Raw genomic sequence first — 19027 nt, 5'->3', positions numbered from 1 at the left:
TTTGTGTCTATACTCTGCATGGCACGAAGAGCAGACTTGAAGCCTGAGAAGTGCCTCGAAGAAAAGCGTTCCAGGGGTGCATCCGTAGCCACGAGCGGGTGATTTCCCTATGACTTGCAGGGCCTTGTTTCTGCCCTTGGTAGCCACTGAACCAAGCCATCAGCTAAAAACGTCATGAGGCCTCTAGTTCTATTTACTTGTTTTACTTGGGTGCTAACGAGCAATTAACACTGTGATAAATATTGTCACGTGACAACACAGGGATAGGTTGTCAGGACGAAGGTGTATCACAAAAGGCACCGTAGCCACCGGCACAGAGGCGGGTTGATGGCGCAAACCCAGTGTCTGCCTTCCGTTGGTCATCGGCCAGCGTCTTTCCACCGGAGCACATGCCCAGATAGGGAGAGCTTATGCAGGGGTGAGACAGCTGCGCATTTTGCGCACTTCTGATACAAATCTGCTTTCCTGCGCCAGGCTGCTCTAAAAGCTTGAAAATTGCAAAAATTGCGCCAAACTGCTCCAAAACAGTCTGAGAGCCAAGGATTTTAACGCTCCCGCCGTTTTCAGTGGGGGAAAACGCTTACTGACGGCATAATTTTCCAGCACCCCAAAGATGATCCTGTTTGTAAAGGTTTAATTGATTGATCATTCAATAAAAAACCCGCATAAAATTGTCCCCAAGATATTTTTTTTGAAGGTCACCATGTCGAGTTTTTTTAAGTTTTCCCATGAAAAACAACTGCACGGTCCTGTAGAAAAAAATATGTATGTGTACTCAGGCGACAAACTACTGGTGAAAATTGATGAAAAGACGGCAATTTTTGGAGCGCCGTATCTCCGGAACGACATTGCTGGGCGCCGCCATTTTGGTGTGGTGAATATTGGAAAACATGGCCGTCCGGCGAAGCCGTTGCTCGTGGTTCAGGCAGAGTGCTCTTCGCCCATTTATACTGTGGTTTTGGTTATGTGGGTGGCTGGGTTCTCATTTAGTCGTTTGATCTGTTGAGGGAAGTTGCGTGACTCGAAGAACGGGGTCGTGTTCATCAAAAACAACATGGGGCCCGCGAATTCGCCGTGTTTCGGCCTCGAGTGCGAGGCGCGGTGCGTGCTTGAAGTGAAATTTTGCACTCATTGTGGTGTTATAATAAAACGCTGAGTTATTGCTGCCTTTGACAGCGAGCTTGCGAGTGGCGGAAATGGGACGATCGACACTGTAGAAGTGGCGGCGCAGGCTACATCGCCGCAAAATGTTCTAGCAGTGGCCGATAATGGCCACTGCCGATAGTGGCCGATAATAATGGTTTATCTATCTGAAGCTAAACTATACCAGCGTTACTCAAATTGCGATCGTAGTGAATACGCACCTTGGGGATTGAAATGGGCTGGTGGGGTGCGAAGATTGTCATCTCGCTTTGCGCAACTTTTGCCATGCCTCTACAATTGTGTGTAAAGCAGAGTCTGGGATTACAAATATAATAATTTCAGCATTCACATGGTAATGAAAATGCCTTACAATTGCTTAGTTTTTCGATTCGATGTTTTCAACGGCACTCCATGCTATCTATGCATATAGCCTAAGACTTTATAAATGGCTTGTAAAAAGGTAGTGCAGTTCGCTCCTTGTGATACTCTAGTAGAAAAAATTTCATTGAAAGGCTGTTTCAGTGATATGTACGTTCAAAACCCATTAAAAAGTGCACTCCCCCCCTTCCCCCCGAGTTGCCAAAAATTTGATTTTTAGGCTCGTAAGGTGACATAATAAATGTCATCATTCTGCTCCAAATCAAGGTTCTTCTGCTCCAAAATCGAGATTTCGCTGCTCCAAAAACTGCTCCCAAATCTGATTCAGCTGTCTCACCCCTGCTTATGCTTCGTGTAATTTTCTCGGGAAGCTGGCCATAGTCTGTGACACAACTCCCCCACTGCAGAAGCACCGTCCCGGTGCCTGTTAAGGAGGAGGAGCAGTAGTAGGTAGATCCCGTCGGCTTGAGGCGGCTCACGTGAACGAGCTGAGGTGCTGAGTGCCCAGACGATGTCGGTGGCAGCAGGGGCACAATTTCGTAGGTGACAAGGTTGACGGCACGCTCGACACAGTAGCGGCCAGTGAAAGGGGACAGAAGGGGTCCACAAAAGAACCAAGGAGCAAAGTGTGCAGGGCGGTGGCGCTCGTCGTATCGACACTTCTGGGATGCTTGCGATGGCAAGAGTCATTCTCGGGCAACCTGGCGCGCCAGTTCAGCATGGGCGATGACGTCACGAGCATATGCAGGGGTCAGCTCGCTTGAAGTCGGTAGTGTGGTGTCGAACAACAAAGCAGGCTCACGGCCAAAGAGGAGGAAGAAAGGAGGATATCCAGCAGTGTCATGCCGGGAGGAATTAAGTGCAGATGTGACATAAGGGAGTGTAGCGCCCCAATCCCGATGGTCTTTGGAGACATACATTGCAGGCATGTGAGTGAACGTTTGGTTGAGCCGCTCAGTAAGGCCATTTGTTTGAGGATGGTATGCAGTCGTCAGTTGGTGCGAAGAAGGTCCTCAACAACCTGTGACAAAACGCACCAACCGCGGTCCACGGCAACTGGTGTGGAGCACCATGACGCAGGAGGACGTCCTCCATCTGTAGCACAGCTCGTGGGGAGTGCACGGGTGACAGCATAGCGGGTAGCATGCTGTCACCCATGCACTCTGTGGCTACCGCAATCCAACGATTCCCGAAGGAGGACAACGGAAAGGGCCTAGCCAACACGATAAAACGGTTCGGTGGGAATGCCAAAAGGTTGCAATGGGCCGGCGGGACGTAATGGGGACGTTTTTCTTCGACGTTGGCAAGGATCGTACGCCGCGACATATCGCCGGCGGATGTGGTCGTAAGTGCGAGCAGCGTCAAGGTGGCCAGCCATCGGCACTTCGGGAAACTGGCGGAGGACATCCGGGCGAAGTTGCTCGGGTGCCGCCAGAAGCAGGTCAGGTCCATCAGCCCGGAAGTTGCGGCGGTATAGGATACCATGCCGCAGCCCGAACGCATTCAGAGAAGGGTCCGCTGTCTCTGAGTGGAGACGGTCGGTAATAGGCCGAAACATCGGATCACGGCGCTGGTGTTGAAGTCCGACAACTAATTAAGACACATTGATATCCGTGTCGGGCTCATCAGTGGGGGGCTCTTGGAAGGGATGACGAGACGAACAGTCGGCATCTCTGTGCAACCAAATAATCGTACTCTTGGAGGTGTAGAGCCGAGCGAGCGAGCCGACCTGTGGGATCTTTCAGAGCAGAAAGCCAGCATGAGGCGTGGTGGTCGGTTACAACGGTAAACTGCCTGCCGTACAGATATGGTGTAAATTTGCTGACGGCCCACACCAGAGCAAGGCATTCGCGCTCGGTTATTGAGCTCGGATGGAGACAAAAGACGGCTTGCGTAAGCTATCACCCGGTCGAGGCCTGCCTGTGTTTGGGCCAGCACCGCTCCTATTCCATGTCCTCTGGCCTCTGTAGCAGAGCTGTCAAAGTGAGCCAGGATTGGTTGGTTCGATAGGTGGCCGATGAGTGTGGAAAAAGTCGAAGCTTGCGCTTGGCCCCAAGAGAACGCTGCATCTTTCTTAAAGGAGCCATAAAGAGAAAATGCAAGTTGGTTTTATTTGAAAGATTTCGTGTTTTATAGTGCCCCCAGCGCTTGTCCGGATACAAACGGTGCTTTATTCACTGAGAAATTAAACAATTTACGTTAAAATTTTGATTTTCCCGCTCAATCGTGCGTTTTCGTGGTCCCAAATGACATCACAGGAACCGACCGCTCTGCAGCCTAGAATACCTTCACTCACGCATCCGCTGTACAGGGTAGAGACACGTATACGCTGGCGCCGCCATTTTCGGTTGCTCGCTTGCCGCCGAAGCAAGTCATTGTGTCAAAACCGCGCTAAAATTATCGCCGCAACGCGGTTTACTGAAGAAGTTTGAATCATATTGTCTGTTTCGCGTTGCTAGGTCTCGTGGGAAACGAAAAGAATAACGCGTTGAGCCCGTTGGCCCAATTGCGGCGGCACGGGACCGTTCAAAGGTTGTCTCCACCCTGTACAGCGGTGTTGGTTTGTTCCCGCATTTCTTTACGTTCCGTAACCTAGATGGCGCCACCATACCGTGGCAAGCGTTTGGTTTGTTTTTGCCCGCATTTAAACCTGGCTTGTTTTTGTTCTGGGAGAAAAAAATTCCCCGCATTTCCCCGAGGGGAAGAATGTGAAAGTGCGAATGCACGAGTTGAATTTGCGCGGTTCGGTAATGTTCGCGAAAGAGAGATCACACACACACACACAACTACAAAGAAAGAAAGATGCATTTAAGCGGGTGCATTAGCCCTTCTCACGCCCGATTCCTGGCCAATCCCCCACGTGGGTATGTGCCATGTCAGCGGCCAGGCAGCGCGCGCCCATCTCCCCCCGTTGCCAAGGAAGACGAGGAGATTCCTGGCCAATCCCCCACGTGGGTATGTGATGCGGACATCGCCGGTGGACGCAGGTTCAGGGTCGCTTAAGAAGTGCATTGCACTTAAAATATTCGTTCCCTGAAACAGTGCTCGCTTGACAAATGGGGTCACGTAAGACACCGTTGCTTGCGTCAATCGGCCAGTGTCGTCTGAGACAACCCCAAGCCCCGTAGTGCTGTGCAGCTAAACCAAGCATGCTGTGCGCAGTACGAACAGCAGAACGCATCAGTACTTCTATGTTTACATGTGCTTTCGTAACTTCCACTGTTTGTCTCATCATTCTTATTGCTTTGTAAAGAATGTGCCCTAAATTTAAGCGCAAATCGCTCATTCGTCTAGTTTGTAAGCTCTACCTAATTTGCGTCTGCTTCTGCCAGCCTCCGCCAATCGCAGAGCTTAGCTCATGTGACATCATAGGTTCTGTTGCGGGAAATGAGGTGGTGGGTTGCATGACTATTCCCATTTTTCCTAATTATGTAGCTTATTTGAGCGAAGTTTACGTTAAAAGTGGTGTCGGTATGATTCTAACGAGACAATCTTTTGAATGAACCAAACTTGTGTTTTCTCTTCATGGCTCCTTTAAGAAGATCAGTCAGAGGGTGAGCGATTTGCAGCGAAATCCTTGACAAAACGATGGAAGTACGGACACAGCCCTGTAAAGCTGCGCACGTCGTGCACCAAACGCGGAACGGGGAAGTCTTTGACGGCGCGTATCTTCTCGGGATCGGGTTGGACACTGGTGGAGTTGACTAGGTAACCGAGAATCTTGATTTGGCGGCATCCGAAATGGCATTTTTTGGAGTTCATTTGCAGGCCGGCTCTGTGAAAAACACCCAGAATGTCCGAGACGTTTCAGGTGAGTCTCAAATGTCGGTGAATAGACGACGACGTCGTCCAGGTAGCAAAGTCAAGTTGTCCACTTGAATCCGTGAAGAAGAGTCCATGATCCTTTCGAATGTGGCAGGCGCGCTACAAAGTCCAAATGGCATGACTTTGAATTGGTACAAACCGTCAGGTGTTGAAAGCGTTTTTTTCTATATCTTTTTCGTCAACAGCTATCTGGACGGCAAATCGATGGATGAAAAGTAGGAGGCACCATGTAGGCATTCGAGGGCGTCATCAATCCGAGGGAGCGGGTATACATCTTTCTTGGTAATTTTGTTCAAGTGCCTGTAGTCAACACAGAAGCGCCATGAGCCGTCCTTCTTTTTACGAAAACAATCGGTGATGCTAGAGGAGGGTTCAATAGCATCCCTTCTGAGCTTCCGCTGAATGACACCTCGCTTCGTCGGAGACACGCGATATGGGCACCGGCTGGCATAGGACTGGCATCGCCCGTGTTTATTTGATGCGTCACAACAGACGTCTGACCTAAGGGCCGGCAAGAAGACAGCGGAGCTCGTGAGCTTGGTGCTCTGGAAGGTCCTGGGAAATCATTGTCGCAAACTCCTCTGATTTTGCGAGGTTGTGGTAGTTTGCTTTGTCAACTTGGGCTGTGTCAAGGGCCATGGCAGAAATCTCGCAGTTATCCAATGGTGAAAGCAGGGCAAGTGCTATTCCTTGAGGAAGGACTTGTGTCGAAAGTCCGAAATTTAGTAACGGGAGCGTAATCCGATTCTGGGCAACCGTTACGACCGAAAATGAGAGAGCCACGTAGCGGTGGAACAACCATGTAATCACCATCATCCGCGCCGCTAGTGAAAGCGCCCATGCAATACCTGCCTAAACATCTCTGGCGCAGCCAGCCGGCTGTCTCGAGAGCTTCGAAACTGCCGCCATGAGGCGCGCGGCTCCCCATTAGCGCAATTCGTCAGGCTCCTCCCACTGCCGCGCGCGACGCGCGTCATTTTCTGAGCGAGGCAGAATTCGCTGCCGCGTGCGCGAATCGTCGACGCGGGCGTCAAAAAATCGCACGCGCAACACCGACGCGCCCGAATCGCGTGCAAAAACGTACCATGCGGTCCATGTTGCATGTCGAGCCAGGATAATCAAGAAAAAAAGCAAAAGGTGCTCGCTGAAGCGGTACTTGAAGCTTCTAGCCCGCGAGATGAAATAAACTCTCTGAAGCCGTAACTGAAGGCAAGCAAACCTCAAACTGAACAAACAAACTGGAGTTAATCAAAGTGCATTTTGAGAGTTAGGGCACTTGCAACAAATGTGTTTTTCCCAATGATAAAATGTGTTTTCCTATGCTTTTTATATGCTGCACGGACCATTTCCACAGAATGGCGCCTATTGTATAGGTCAGGGAATTTTATTTAAAATTGTCATGGAAAACATGGAAAAGTCAGGGAAATTGAATTAGGCAATTTGCTAGACACCCTTATAGTATGTTTCTCCTGTGGATTAAAGAAATCAGTTGCTAGTCGGCGCATGTCCCTTCTTTTTTTTTGAGTCCTTGTGCTGTTTCTTCATCAGGATTGGCCAGGATTCAGGAGGCTTGAGGGTTAATGTGATTGTAAACGTGCAAGCTGATTGTGATGACACGTGAGTGGAACAGGGGCATGTGACCAGCCCTGATTCTAGGGTGTGTGCCAGTGTGCTCGCTGTGAGAGAGTGGAACGAAAGCGCTTCGTCCCGTCCCTTGTCTGTTGAAGGAGACATTGATGCAGGCTAGCAAAAGAGAAAGCTGTCCAATTGATTTGTGCCGAAAAACTAACAAAGGAACAACGGTTTAGCAGTGAAGTTGTTTTTAAGCATCGCCGAGCTTTTGCCTTTGAAGCATGCAAGCAGACTTGGGTGCCCAGGGGAATTTCTTTTCAACGAAATTGTCTTGCCAAAGGGTTTTCAATTTTCTACACAAGTGGAAGAACAGAAACAGAATCAGAATGGGGCAACAACAGCTTTTCTATTCAGCTGCAGAGGGAAAAAAAACTGCGCGGTTGTCACCTGTGTTATTTTGGGTAGTTGGGGGAAGAATAGGACGCAACATGATGCACAATTTTTTGTTTTCCTGAAACTTGTTGTGCTTCTTCCACATTTGCGGTGCAGCCCGGACGCAGCAGCAGCCGTGCCCCTCTTCCCCCCCGGCCCAGCTGCCGACGTCCAAGTGGCTGCAGCGCATGTGTGGCAGCGTGATCCACGACCTGAACACCTTCGGCATCTGCGTCATCGACAACTTCCTCGGCCAGGAGAGGGGCTCCATGGTGCTGGACGAGGTACTTGCAGGGTATATTTTTTGTATCCTGCGAATTGGCTCTTCTTCTTCTTCAAAAATTGGCTGCTAGCCCCGTTCATTTATTTTACATTGGCTTTAAACCTGCCATAGCCTTGCTGGAACTTTATTTTTCTTTCTTTTTTGGGGGGGAACACAGAATTTTCAGAACGATTAAATGGGCTAATGTAACCAGGGCCAGCACTGATAAAGGCAGTTATTGGTGTGTTAACTTCCCGTTGGCATCCCTGTTGGATGTGTAGAAGTACGGATGGCCGAGCGGTAGGAAGCGAACAGTAGGCCATCAGGCCCGCGAAAGACATGAGAACATGCCGACCCGTTTGCCCAGAACGGCCACTCGCCGCTGTGCCAGGCTTGCACGGGTGAACATAAAACTATCAGCGCCGCGTGGGGGCGCTGCGCATGCGCTAACATTGTAACAATCCCGGTGATGTGATCTTTCGTGGAACTAGACGGCCCGCCACTATGGTCGCCCAGTCATCTTTCTGAGCAGCCGCTTTCACATCGTACAGACATCGCCGTAATGTGGCTCGGTATTCGCCACTGCCTCTTCTGCTCTTCTTAATAGGCCTCCATTTTCTTATTCAAGTTTGTCATTATTGTTTGTCCCGGGGTTATTGGGACAAAGCAGTCTTTTTTGTCAGAAACGAGCCAAATTTCCGTGGGCCCTTGAACCAAATCAAACGGCAGTTCTCCCAGTGGAAGTAAAACTGTACACAGTGCAGGTTACTGCAGTAGGACGTACTAAAGAAGCGTGCTCGGCATTTGCAGCCTGGTGCACAGATGCAGCTGAACACGGAAACAAGACGTATTGACAGCACTGCCCCTCGTCTGTTTCCGCGTTTCAACAGCGGGGGAAGCGCCGCTTCCTAGGGCGGCCAGGTAACGTCACAAGCCTGGCTTAATTAAGCATTTGTCCCGAGAGAGGAAGCCGGGACATTTCACAGCTATCATTTTGTCCACCTGTGGCTCCCGCAATGTGCCGTTGCCTGCTATATGTTCCCCGAGCAGTTCTGCAGTGGGCAGCGAATCCTGCATGCAAGAAAGCGTGTAGACTAGCGGGACGTTATCCCGGATATTGTTAACGGGATGTTGTCTAGGCGAGCCGTGCTTCACTGAGTGCACCGTCACATCTGTCCTGTGCGGGGCTCATCAGCAAGCTCAAAAGTTGCGGCGGCCTGCATTGTAAACATTGTGTAATTATTATAAACAATCGGCGCCCAAGATGCCAGGGACTGTTTACAGGTTTTGTGCAAGACGAAGAAGACGTTGCCCTTTTTTGCTGACTTTGGCTTCAGAAGCAAAAAGAAGGCATGTGGCAAGCCAAGCCCAGCCAAGTAGAAGAATGCTCCTACCTTATGGTGACTACAAGGGGGAGGTGGCGTGATGGGAAGGCGATTCTTCGTTTCATGACCCCCAACAGCTCTTCGACGCCTGTTGAAAGCGAAGCGCACGTAACGAGTGGGGTTGGCGTATGACCAGGCGTGTTCACTTCGTTGGAAATGTGCTTTCCATTCCGTCGTTTGTTTATTAGCTTGCGCACGTGTTTTCTTGTGCCTTGTAGGCTGAGTTTGCCACTTTTTGAACACTAATTTTCTGTCAGTACTGAATGCAGCAAGCTAAAGCTCAATGAGCACTGGTGTAAAACGGAAACCATCGCCGACGCACTGCTTTTCACAAAGAATTCTCGTTGCTGACCTAAAATTGCGAGTGATGCAATCCCTACCATTTATCCCAACATCTATGAGTATTTATCAGAAAAACCACCTTAGAAAAGCGCCTACAGGATACGGGTGGCCTACCTGATACGGCGACGACGACAACATGGTAGCATCGTCGCCTCTTTGTATGACGACGCTACCGACGCCCATGGAGACGAAAGCGCTCCTAACAACTCCCCGACGGTCCCTGATGTCGCGAATTGTGAACCGCAAAGCGTCTATTTGACGAAGCACGAGATTGCTGGGGCTGATAGTGTTGCAGCGTTTAAAGTTTGTACCATGGATAACCGGAACTTCGCATTCGAAAAAGTCGTTTTCTTCACTGCAGTCGAGTGCAGTGTTGAAGCGGAAGTTTTCGTTCAAGCCGCACTAGTAAATATTGTAGAGATCACTAACAGTGCAATGGCGCAAGAGCTGCTTGTGGAAGCGGATACCGTGCAAAGGATTTGGCGAAAAGGGTGAGTTTCCTGCTAACCCCAAACGCCAAAAAAAGACTTGTGGTGGGAAGACCTGTGGGGCTAAAATTATGAGTGCTGTATTGGGAGAGTAAATTACAGTGGAATCTCGGTCATACGAATCTCAAGGGGCGGCAAAAAAATTCGTATCATCAGAAAACGAGAAAAAAATGGAAATGCGCCGCGCATGCGGCAGGCGGCGGCAACAAGGCGCCGGCTCTTGCCGTGAAGAGGTGCAGGTAGCTTCAGCGACCGCTTCTAACCTTTTGTTAAAATGCAGCTCAAGATGTAAACTAAATTGCTCATGCGGTAAAAAGGAGCTGACAGTGTTGGAGAAAACTGCACTATAAAATATCATCCGCGCCAAATATCCGCCGCGGAGGTGGCCCAGCCAGCTGCTGCGCGCGCTTTCAAACTGCCGCCGTGAAGAGCGCGCCTCCCCATTGGCGCAAGTCGGCAGGCTCCTCCCACTGCCGCGCATCATTTTCCGAGCAAGGTAGAATCTGGCACAGGGGCGAAATCGTCGACGTCGACACGGGCGTCAAAAGAACGTGCGCTCATCGCCGACGCGACGCACGCACACGAATTCAAGCGTGAACCGCATGCAATTCGTGCGCGTCGGTTTACGCCTGCGTCGACGATTTCACCCCAGCGTCAGATTCTACCTCGCTCGGAAAATGATGCGCGACGCGCGCGGCAGTGGCGCGGCAGTGGCAGTGGCAACGTGTCGTCCTCTGTACGACGCCTGTTCCAGGAGACTCGCTTTTTTGATGGCTGACAAAATGGCTGCCCGGAGGCTTGACGTACCATGTCGGCCATCATACTCGCTCCGCCCTGCCGGCTGAGTAAGCCGCGATGAACGAGTCTCGAACTCCGCAGAATGCTTTACACACCGTGGTCGGGTTGTTTTCTTTCGAATGGGTGAGACAAATTCAGTTAGTTATATCCATTGGCAGGTCAGTTTCACTTTGTTACAAGGAGCTTTCAAGTGTGTCGAGATTTCAAGGGGAATTTATTATACTTGGTCATATCCCGTTACGTTATAATAACGATGTTTGAGTGTAGTTCAAAACTCCACATCGATGCCATGTGTCAAGAACAGTCCGTGGTTGGCCTCCCCATGTTGGAACCAAACTGCGGCAAGCATGTGGCCAGTTGAAGTAATTCTCAAGTGCTTACCAAATGTAGTGTTTGCTCACTTGAAAAGCAACGTGGTGGTGGGAGTTGCAAACTAATGACGGGGGCAAGAGAGAAGTAAGCGAAAACGAAGACGGCACGAAGCGCTTCCAAACTGCCGCCGTGAAGAGCGCGCCTCCCCATTGGCGCAAGTCGGCAGGCTCCTCCCACTGCCGCACATCATTTTCCGAGCGAGGTAGAATCTGACACAGGGGCGAAATCGTCGACGTCGACACGGGCGTCAAAAGAACGTGCGCTCATCGCCGACGCGACGCACGCACACGAACTCAAGCGTGAACCGCATGCAATTCGTGCGCGTCGGTTTACGCCTGCGTCGACGATTTCACCCCAGTGTCAGATTCTACCTAACTCGGAAAATGATGCGCGACGCGCGCAGCAAACTGCCGCGTGAGAAGCAAGCTTGAGAAGCAAGCTTTGCTTTATTAAAGGGTCACTAAAGGCTGAATGAAATTTTGTTTTACTTATAGATTATACGTTTCGTAGCACTCTCAGCTTTTGTTCGACGAACAATGATGCTTTGTTTCCTGAGAAATCCGTAAAGGAAGTTGGCGTTTCTCTTTGCCACTTCCCTTCTATTTTTTTCGGGACGTAGACACTGCTGTGTCACCAAGTAGGAGTGAGGCACCGCAACGGTCTATAGCAGTTGTCGCTGGGCTACGGTAGCTTTGACATCGCCAAGCCACCGCCGAGAACGTTTGCTGGCTTTCACTCTTATTATTTGTCACCGACGGAGTGAGAAATGCTTTTCACCGCTCTAGCGGCCGATGTGCCCGCCTACACCGGACACCTAGACTGCATCACGCAGCCAAAGCCGCAGCCGCTCGCTCGGCGTCGCTTAAGCGGGAGCCTTCGTCTCGTATTCTTTTCTCTCACGATGCGCCAACGTGGCATGAAATACACACTTGCTTCCGGCATCTGTCTTGAGAGCTTTGGTGGCCGAGGCTCCGCCTGGCCCAAACGTAACAAGGGGAGAGCTACGCGTGCAAGGCTTACTGATTATTTATCAACAGCGGCTTGCAGAGAATGGAAAAGCACAAGTGGGGATCGTTTGGGTAACCACCGGCAGTGAATGCCCCAACCTTTCACTGACAATAAGGTTCGAACTGGCGCGGGCACACTTCCTGTTGGGGATGCCTCGGTGTGTGCCATGGACTTTGCTCAGTGGCTAAGGTGCTGAGCATGAGGACGCAGGTTCGATTCCCGACCGCAGCGGCCGCTTTTCTGATGGAGGCGAGAAGCGAAAACGCCCGTTTGTACGAGATCCCCTGCAGGTGGTCCAGATTAATCCGGGCCCTCCACTACGGCGCGTTAAAGGGACACTGAAGTGAATTTGTCAAGCTCCAGTTTTTGCTTGCACTGCGTAGACTGGCTCAAATTAGCACACTTTTCATCGTTTTTACGATTGACAAATCGGTAATTATTTTACAAAGCATGAAAGAAGAAAAACTACCATGCGCGGTTTGCGGCGGCCGCACAAACTAAAGCTGTGACGTTAGGAGGAGCGGGCACCGTGATTGGACGATGCCCAAGGTGAGCAACCAAACAAGTTTCGGTTTCGGTTTCGGTTCTGTAAAACACAACCGTTGGCGTTGTTGGATGGACATTCTCAATAACTCAGTAATCATCGTACCGCGCTTCTGCCATGTTGTCAGCTGTAAAAATGCATAAAGATAAGCCTCCTAGGACGCCTTGTAGTCGTAGCATTCACTAGCCGAGACCTACGCAGTGCATGAACGCCCTCCGCGTACCCGCAGACGCCCAAATGTCATGCGCTTTTCCCCCATATTTGGAGCTTGCCTCCCTCATGCCTGTATCGTAAAAAGCGTGTTCGCACCAGGCCAAGGGTCTGTTCATTCTGGCCTGTGCCCACTGCCTGCAAGCAGTCGGTGCTTATGGCAACAGCACGCCAACGAGAACCCGCTAGCGCGCCAGTGCCAGCCTGCGCGCGTTTTGCGAACTAGTTCGTGGAGCCATGAACGTTGCGGCCCAAAAAAAGGTGAACTCAATATAGAAAACAACGGCGGAAAACGAAAAAGTTAACTTACAGAAAAAAAAAAAGCACGTACCCGCGGGGATTCGAACTCCTGACTTGCAAAATACTTGCGGTGGCATACCTAACACCCCAAACCACTCGGCCACGGAGCGGGCTCCGCAGGCCTTGGTAATATAGGGTATATATTGTACAACCAGTTTACACTTTTATTTTGTTTTGGCATTTCAAGCAGCTTAGGTGACTATTTGTTGTATTGCGCTCGTGCAGTACACGTCGCCCGAGTTTCCACAATAGCTCACGTCTAGCAATTGCATTTCGTAGACGGAAAAGCGTTCGCAGATGCGTAGTCGTGCTGCTGACCGCTGTGCTTGTTCGCCCAGCGCAAAAAAGTGCTTCCCGCACCCTAGTTTTACGCTGTACGGTAAAAATATCAGTTGATTTTATTTCCTTAGTACCTATATTGACTTCGCTGACTCTTCTCCCGCCTTCAAGAGGCCTTATATTTTCCTACTGGCGTACCAGTCAGCGAAGCGTCGCATGTGCGCTTGTGCAGCGCTTGTGTGAAGCGACCTTGACTTGGAGCTAGATACAGTGTACAAACTAACCAAGTAAAGAAAGGTAGATTCTACCATTGACAAACGTGTCCTGGCTTCGTTTCAACTGAGCGAACGAATTGCGACGACCCGTCGGCGGGAAACGCTGGGCCGACTGACTGTCTGAAGGCAGGGGAGCCGTGCAGTAGCGCAGCCAATTGCGAGCTCGGCTCCTCTCAACGTCACACGAAAACGCCGCAGAAAATGGGCGAGCGTAAAGAGAGGAGGACAGCATTTTCGAATTAATTTTTCTACTAAATAAAATCGCGTAAACGCGCCCAGGGTAGTTAAAACATGGTCTGGGGACTCCGGACTACAATTTGCGCAAGTAATCCCGCAATGTTTACATATCACTTCAGGCTCCCTTTAAACCCTGCAATCAATCACTCGACTTTGCTAATTGTGCACCAATGCTTTTCAAAAATGAAACTGGAAGCATGAAGTGTGAGGACAGCAGGCAGGCCTGCAATGTACACCCGGCGGCAAAATAAGCCGGTGCACGCGAGCCCATGGCAAAATGCATTGTTGCAACATCTGACGTTGCACTTCTGGGGTCGAGACACCGGTGTGCGCTTCAATTGGCAAAGCTGAGAGCATTGAGCGCTGGGCGCTAGGAATAACATTTTATGCTCAACTCCTCTCGCTGGCATACGCTTTGGCAGTGCACGACGAGGGTGAAGCCTGCGTTGCTCTGTCTGCCTGGCTCTGATAAAGGACGCATTGCAACGAGATTTTAAGCACAAGGACCATAGCGTCTGTTTCGCTGTCTAAACGCAAAACTTTCGGTATCTGTCAATCAGTTAAACGCATGTTGCAACCCTCTTTTTTGTTCTTTTTTGTCAAACTCACGATCCCGCTGATCTCTGCTCGTGTTTTTCTTTTGGTCAATACCTGCTTTAGAACTTGTGTGAGGTGACTTCTCATCACAACTTATTCAATAATCTATTTCTTGCCTCAATTTCTTTCCGTGTTGATGTGCTCATTTTTAGTTACCAACCAACTGCATGTTTTAGGGAAAAAATAGAAAGGTGCGATTGGATATATGTGGCACAACATTGTCGCCGAGACGGGCGAGACGTTAACTGTTACCCGCCACGGTGGCTCAGTGGCTAAGGCATTGCGCTGCTGAGCACGAGGTTGCGGGTTCGATTCCGTGCAGAGGAGGTGAACCCACGGAAGGTTTTGGATGCGTTTGACACGATCTCGTCATTCTTAGGCGCACACGACGACTAGCAACGAACCACTTGTACAGTGAGAGCGGAACTGGGACGTTGGCTGCAAGGTAAGGCTCACGAAGTAATATAACCGACTTTAGGAAATAAATTTTTGGTTTGTGGCCGATTTTTCGGTCGTTTGGTTTCATTCTCGCAGCCACGAAATCCTCGCAAATGCGAATTTTCTGGCTTTCCCTGGCAGTTTCGTTATTGCGGGATTCGACTGTGTCCATCTGTTTGAAGACCACGGAAGGCGTGCGGGGTTGGTGGAGAACTCCTTTGAGTACCGACTCATTTGGGGCCCGCTGAGGGTGCGGGTGGTTGGACCAGGCTTTGGGCAGAGGCTGGAGTCGGCACCCCTTGCCAGGCCTCCTCTGCCTTCGGAGCCCAGCAGGTTAGCGGCATCCCGATTGCAGGGACCGCAAAATTCTGATTGGTGTAGTCTGATGTCCATCCTGATTTGGCAGGTCAGGGCTGTAGAGGAGTCGGACATTTCCCCGTGCCCTTCCAAACTGCTGTAACCCCTTCCGATTTGCTATTACCCATTCCAGCTACTTTTCAGGGGACATCAGGGGAATCTCCCGAAGCCCGTTCTCCAAACTGTGGTCACCCGCCGTGGTGGCTCAGTGGCTAAGGCGTTGCGCTGCTGAACACGAGGTCGCGGGTTCGACTCCCGGCCGCGGCGGCCGCTTTTTTGATGGAGGCGAAAAGCAAAAACGCCCGTGTGTACGAGTCTTCGGCGCACGTTAAAGATCCCCAGGTGGTCAAAATTAATCCGGAGCCCTCCACTACGGCGCGCCTCATCGCCTACGTTGCGTCGCCGCTTTAAACCCTACAATCAACCACTCATCATGTTAACTCATCATGTTGGGGCAGAGCGAGCAACTTGCACTTCACCACCGAAGCGTGCGTGAGTGAGGCATGTTGGCGAAGAAAGTGACCCCTATGGCCAAGCGCTGTATGTGATCAGCTTGGCTGCTTGAAGTGAAAGAAAAGACAGGGCAGCGAGCGTGGTTGGACACGCATGCGCACATGAATGTCTCCGCACCAGAAGTGCAACGTCAGACATCACGGTGATGCATTTTGCCACGCGCTCGCGTGCCCCGGCTTATTTTGCTGCCGGGTGTACAAGAGCTGTAGTCTTTTTTTTTTAATTAGATCAGCTCACAGAAAGTTCTGATTTACATTTTTTTTCACGTTCTCAACCACTTAGGAACTGTCTACACGAGGAAAACATTTACAGATGCTCCTCCAGGGAGCTCTTGCCGTGCAGAATTATTTTGATGTCACAAACCCGGGGTGTTGTAGCCCGTATGTTTCTAGCATTTCCTGCCTTATTTAACACCTCCTGGTTGTGAGAATGGTGTTTTTATACTCTCGCGACAACGTAGCCCATCAATACAGGCCAACTTGCTTCCACCCTTTAGTGTCCCTTTAAGGTGTGTTATTAAACGAATTTTTTGTAAAGTTCAGTTTTTGTCTCCTAGGCTTCGTGCCAATACACTTGGTCTCTGTTAAAACGAAGCAGGTGTGCTGGCACGGCCTACATTTTGAAGTGGGGTTTCAAATTTCCCGCCCCTCGGCAGGTGCGCAGCCTGTACTACGAGGGCCGTCTGTTCCGCGAGGGCCAGCTGGTGAGCGAGCGGGGCGCCAGTGGGCGCATCATCCGCGGGGACCAGATCGTCTGGCTGGAGGGCACCGAGCCCCAGTGCCCCATGGTGGGCTTCCTGGTGCGCACCCTGGACTCCATCATCACCCGGTGCAACCGCAGCCCCAGGGGGGGCCTGCTCCGCAACTACCGCATCAACCAGCGCACCAAGGCATGTCCCTTGCTGTCCCAAAAGTGAACACCTTTTCAGTACAACTGCCCGAACCAGTGTGCACCACTCTGCACGGTGACTTGGTCGTAGCAGCTCATTGTAAGCTGCTCTGCACAATCATTTTGCATGTCTGCATGAGTGCAATTAGACGAGGCGGCGTACAGTGTGGAGTGTAGCATGGAGGTTGAGTTCATACAGTATTTAATAAGAAAATACCAAATGGCAGTAGGCCTAAGATTGAGCCTTGTGGGACCCCTTTGGCAGCCGCCCGTATGCAAAGGGGCGGCTGCAAAAACGCAGGAACTTTTTTTTTCTTCATACTATTGATGTAGAGCAGGATCGAGTGCCATTGGTATAAACGAGTGGTTTGTTAATTATGAAGGAGTGTGAAAAGGCACTCCAAACTCTCGAATAACGCGAGCCTGGGTCTCAACTCTTTGTTGACCGCGGGAAAATTGACCGATTTTTAGTGGTCTAAGAAAACATTGTTTCTCTGTTAAAAAAAATTGGTCATGCACTAATTACAGGAACACAAAATACACATTATTTAATGACCTTTCCAATAACACCAGTTATGAAATGGTTTCATTCATCATAGTTGCGAAAAAAAATATCGAAATCAACATTATTGTCAGGTTGTCGAAAAAAATAATAAAGAAATTGTGTATAACAAACCACCTGTAGTAGAAAAAAATTAGAATACACGCTTTGCAGGGAAACACTTAAAAAATGTGCCTAGAAAAAATGGCTACTTGCACGAAATAGTTTGTCAGATATAAAAAAAATGTTAGCACGCGTGGTGCCCGTGCCATGCAGTGAAGCCCATCCTCTATTTCAAAATGGGCAATTTTGGGTGGTTCCTTGGAAGAAATCTTTGGTGTAACATTATCAGAGGCACCCATTTGCCAACACATAATGTAATGTAAAAACATCTTGTCAATGACTGACTTTGCATTTACGGCCAGCACAGTACAACACAGTGCAAGCACGCGATGCGGGAAAACATGCATGAAGTTGAAAACGGAACTGCGCGGTTGATGCTTGTTGACGTTCAGTGTCAGTTATCTCTCGAAACATAAAGTTGCGCTTTATTACTATCTTCTGACTCGCTATTGTGGCCTTGCTTGCTGGAAGTAGGTGCGATGCGCTATATTCGTGCCCTGCGAAATTCGTCGAGTAGCTGTTGTGCGATAAACAAGATCAGCACTACGAGCCTCCTGCATTGCAGCGCCACCTCGCATTTTTGAAATGAAACAGAACAAAGGTTATTGAAAACTTCATCCGAATGGACAGTTCAACTAAGCAGCAACGTTAGACACCCTGGTATACCCTCGCATGGAAATGAAACTGGCAGGCAAACAGCTGGCGGTGTGTAAGGAGTGTGTGAAGTGCTGTCCTCGTCAGAACAGATATCTGGAGACTGAGTGTGATCTTTTGACTTGCATCGGAAGTTCTTATGGCAGAAATCGGGTTAGGGTTCGGTGAAATCAGGAGCGGCATGCTTTTTTCGAGGATCAGTCGTGGACGCTCCAGGTGCCATGGCAGGTAGGCTTCAAGCTGGGTAACTGTTCAGTAGTGCCAAATATGACTTTCGTGATGCAGAAACAAAACTGAAACTGTTGTAAACTGTTCGCCAATGGTCCTGTGGTAAGTAGAACGGCAACACCACTTAGAACAACAAGCGCAAAGGCAATAAAAGTGCCTAAAATCATAAAACAGCTTTGCAAACAGGCACTGCTTGACATTTTCAGCCGATTTCAGGAATTATTACTGTCAGAGGGCAAACCTGACGATTGACAATCGTCTTCTGATTCACCATTCGTGCCCTGGTGACAAAAGCCGAAGGCTGGTGTAGAGCGAGTGCGAGTGGCACGCATTCTTCTTCAGTAGCAGTGACACACGATGAGCACGGCCCTTTTCCACACCCGGGTGATGCAAACATGCGTCAATAATCACGTTTTCATTGCAGAAATGAAAACAAAACTGATTTTGAAAGAGCATTTTTTGAGCTAACTCCATGAAAAGGGGCTCCCAAGGTATTGTTCAAATTGAAGGATTTTGAATAGACGTGGTCACGACAATCAGTTTGCAGTGTTGTTCGCAGTGCTGGACCATTAAGGTCCAGCACTGCATTTTTAAAAATAATAGTTCTTGAGTTATGCCATACAGGACAGCAAAATGTAGTGATTTTTGTGGGAACATTTACGTGTAGCAAATATTCATGAAACACATCTTCCTGTAGCCTATTTAGCTCTTTAGAAATCACAGAGTGCCAGTATCTAGGTAAAAACTGCATGCAAGTACTTGAACTTTGCAAAAAAAAATTATGAAAGTATAGCTAATTTTTTTGCAATACATTGTAAATACCCTGGTGCTTTCCTAA

General features: G+C 49.7%; 1 protein-coding gene across 4 annotated transcripts in view; it reads left to right on the top strand.

Moving 5' to 3' along the window:
- LOC144164191 (egl nine homolog 1-like) overlaps positions 1 to 19027 on the top strand; it is a 59802-nt gene that overhangs the window by 25823 nt on the left and 14952 nt on the right. For 3 of the 4 annotated variants that reach the window (XM_077694697.1, XM_077694698.1, XM_077694700.1), the window contains exons 3-4: positions 7468 to 7634; positions 16411 to 16644. In XM_077694697.1, the coding sequence (XP_077550823.1) occupies positions 7468 to 7634; positions 16411 to 16644 (401 nt within the window). The remainder of the gene's footprint in view (positions 1 to 7467; positions 7635 to 16410; positions 16645 to 19027) is intronic. The other variant, XM_077694699.1, reaches the window with a different exon arrangement.

Source organism: Haemaphysalis longicornis, unplaced genomic scaffold, assembly GCF_048455015.1.
Source record: "Haemaphysalis longicornis isolate Haplotype H1 unplaced genomic scaffold, Haemaphysalis longicornis Haplotype H1 scaffold_13, whole genome shotgun sequence".
NCBI lineage: Eukaryota > Metazoa > Arthropoda > Arachnida > Ixodida > Ixodidae > Haemaphysalis > Haemaphysalis longicornis.
The sequence above is the reverse complement of the archived record's forward strand: the minus strand, read 5'-3'. Positions and strand labels throughout refer to the sequence as shown.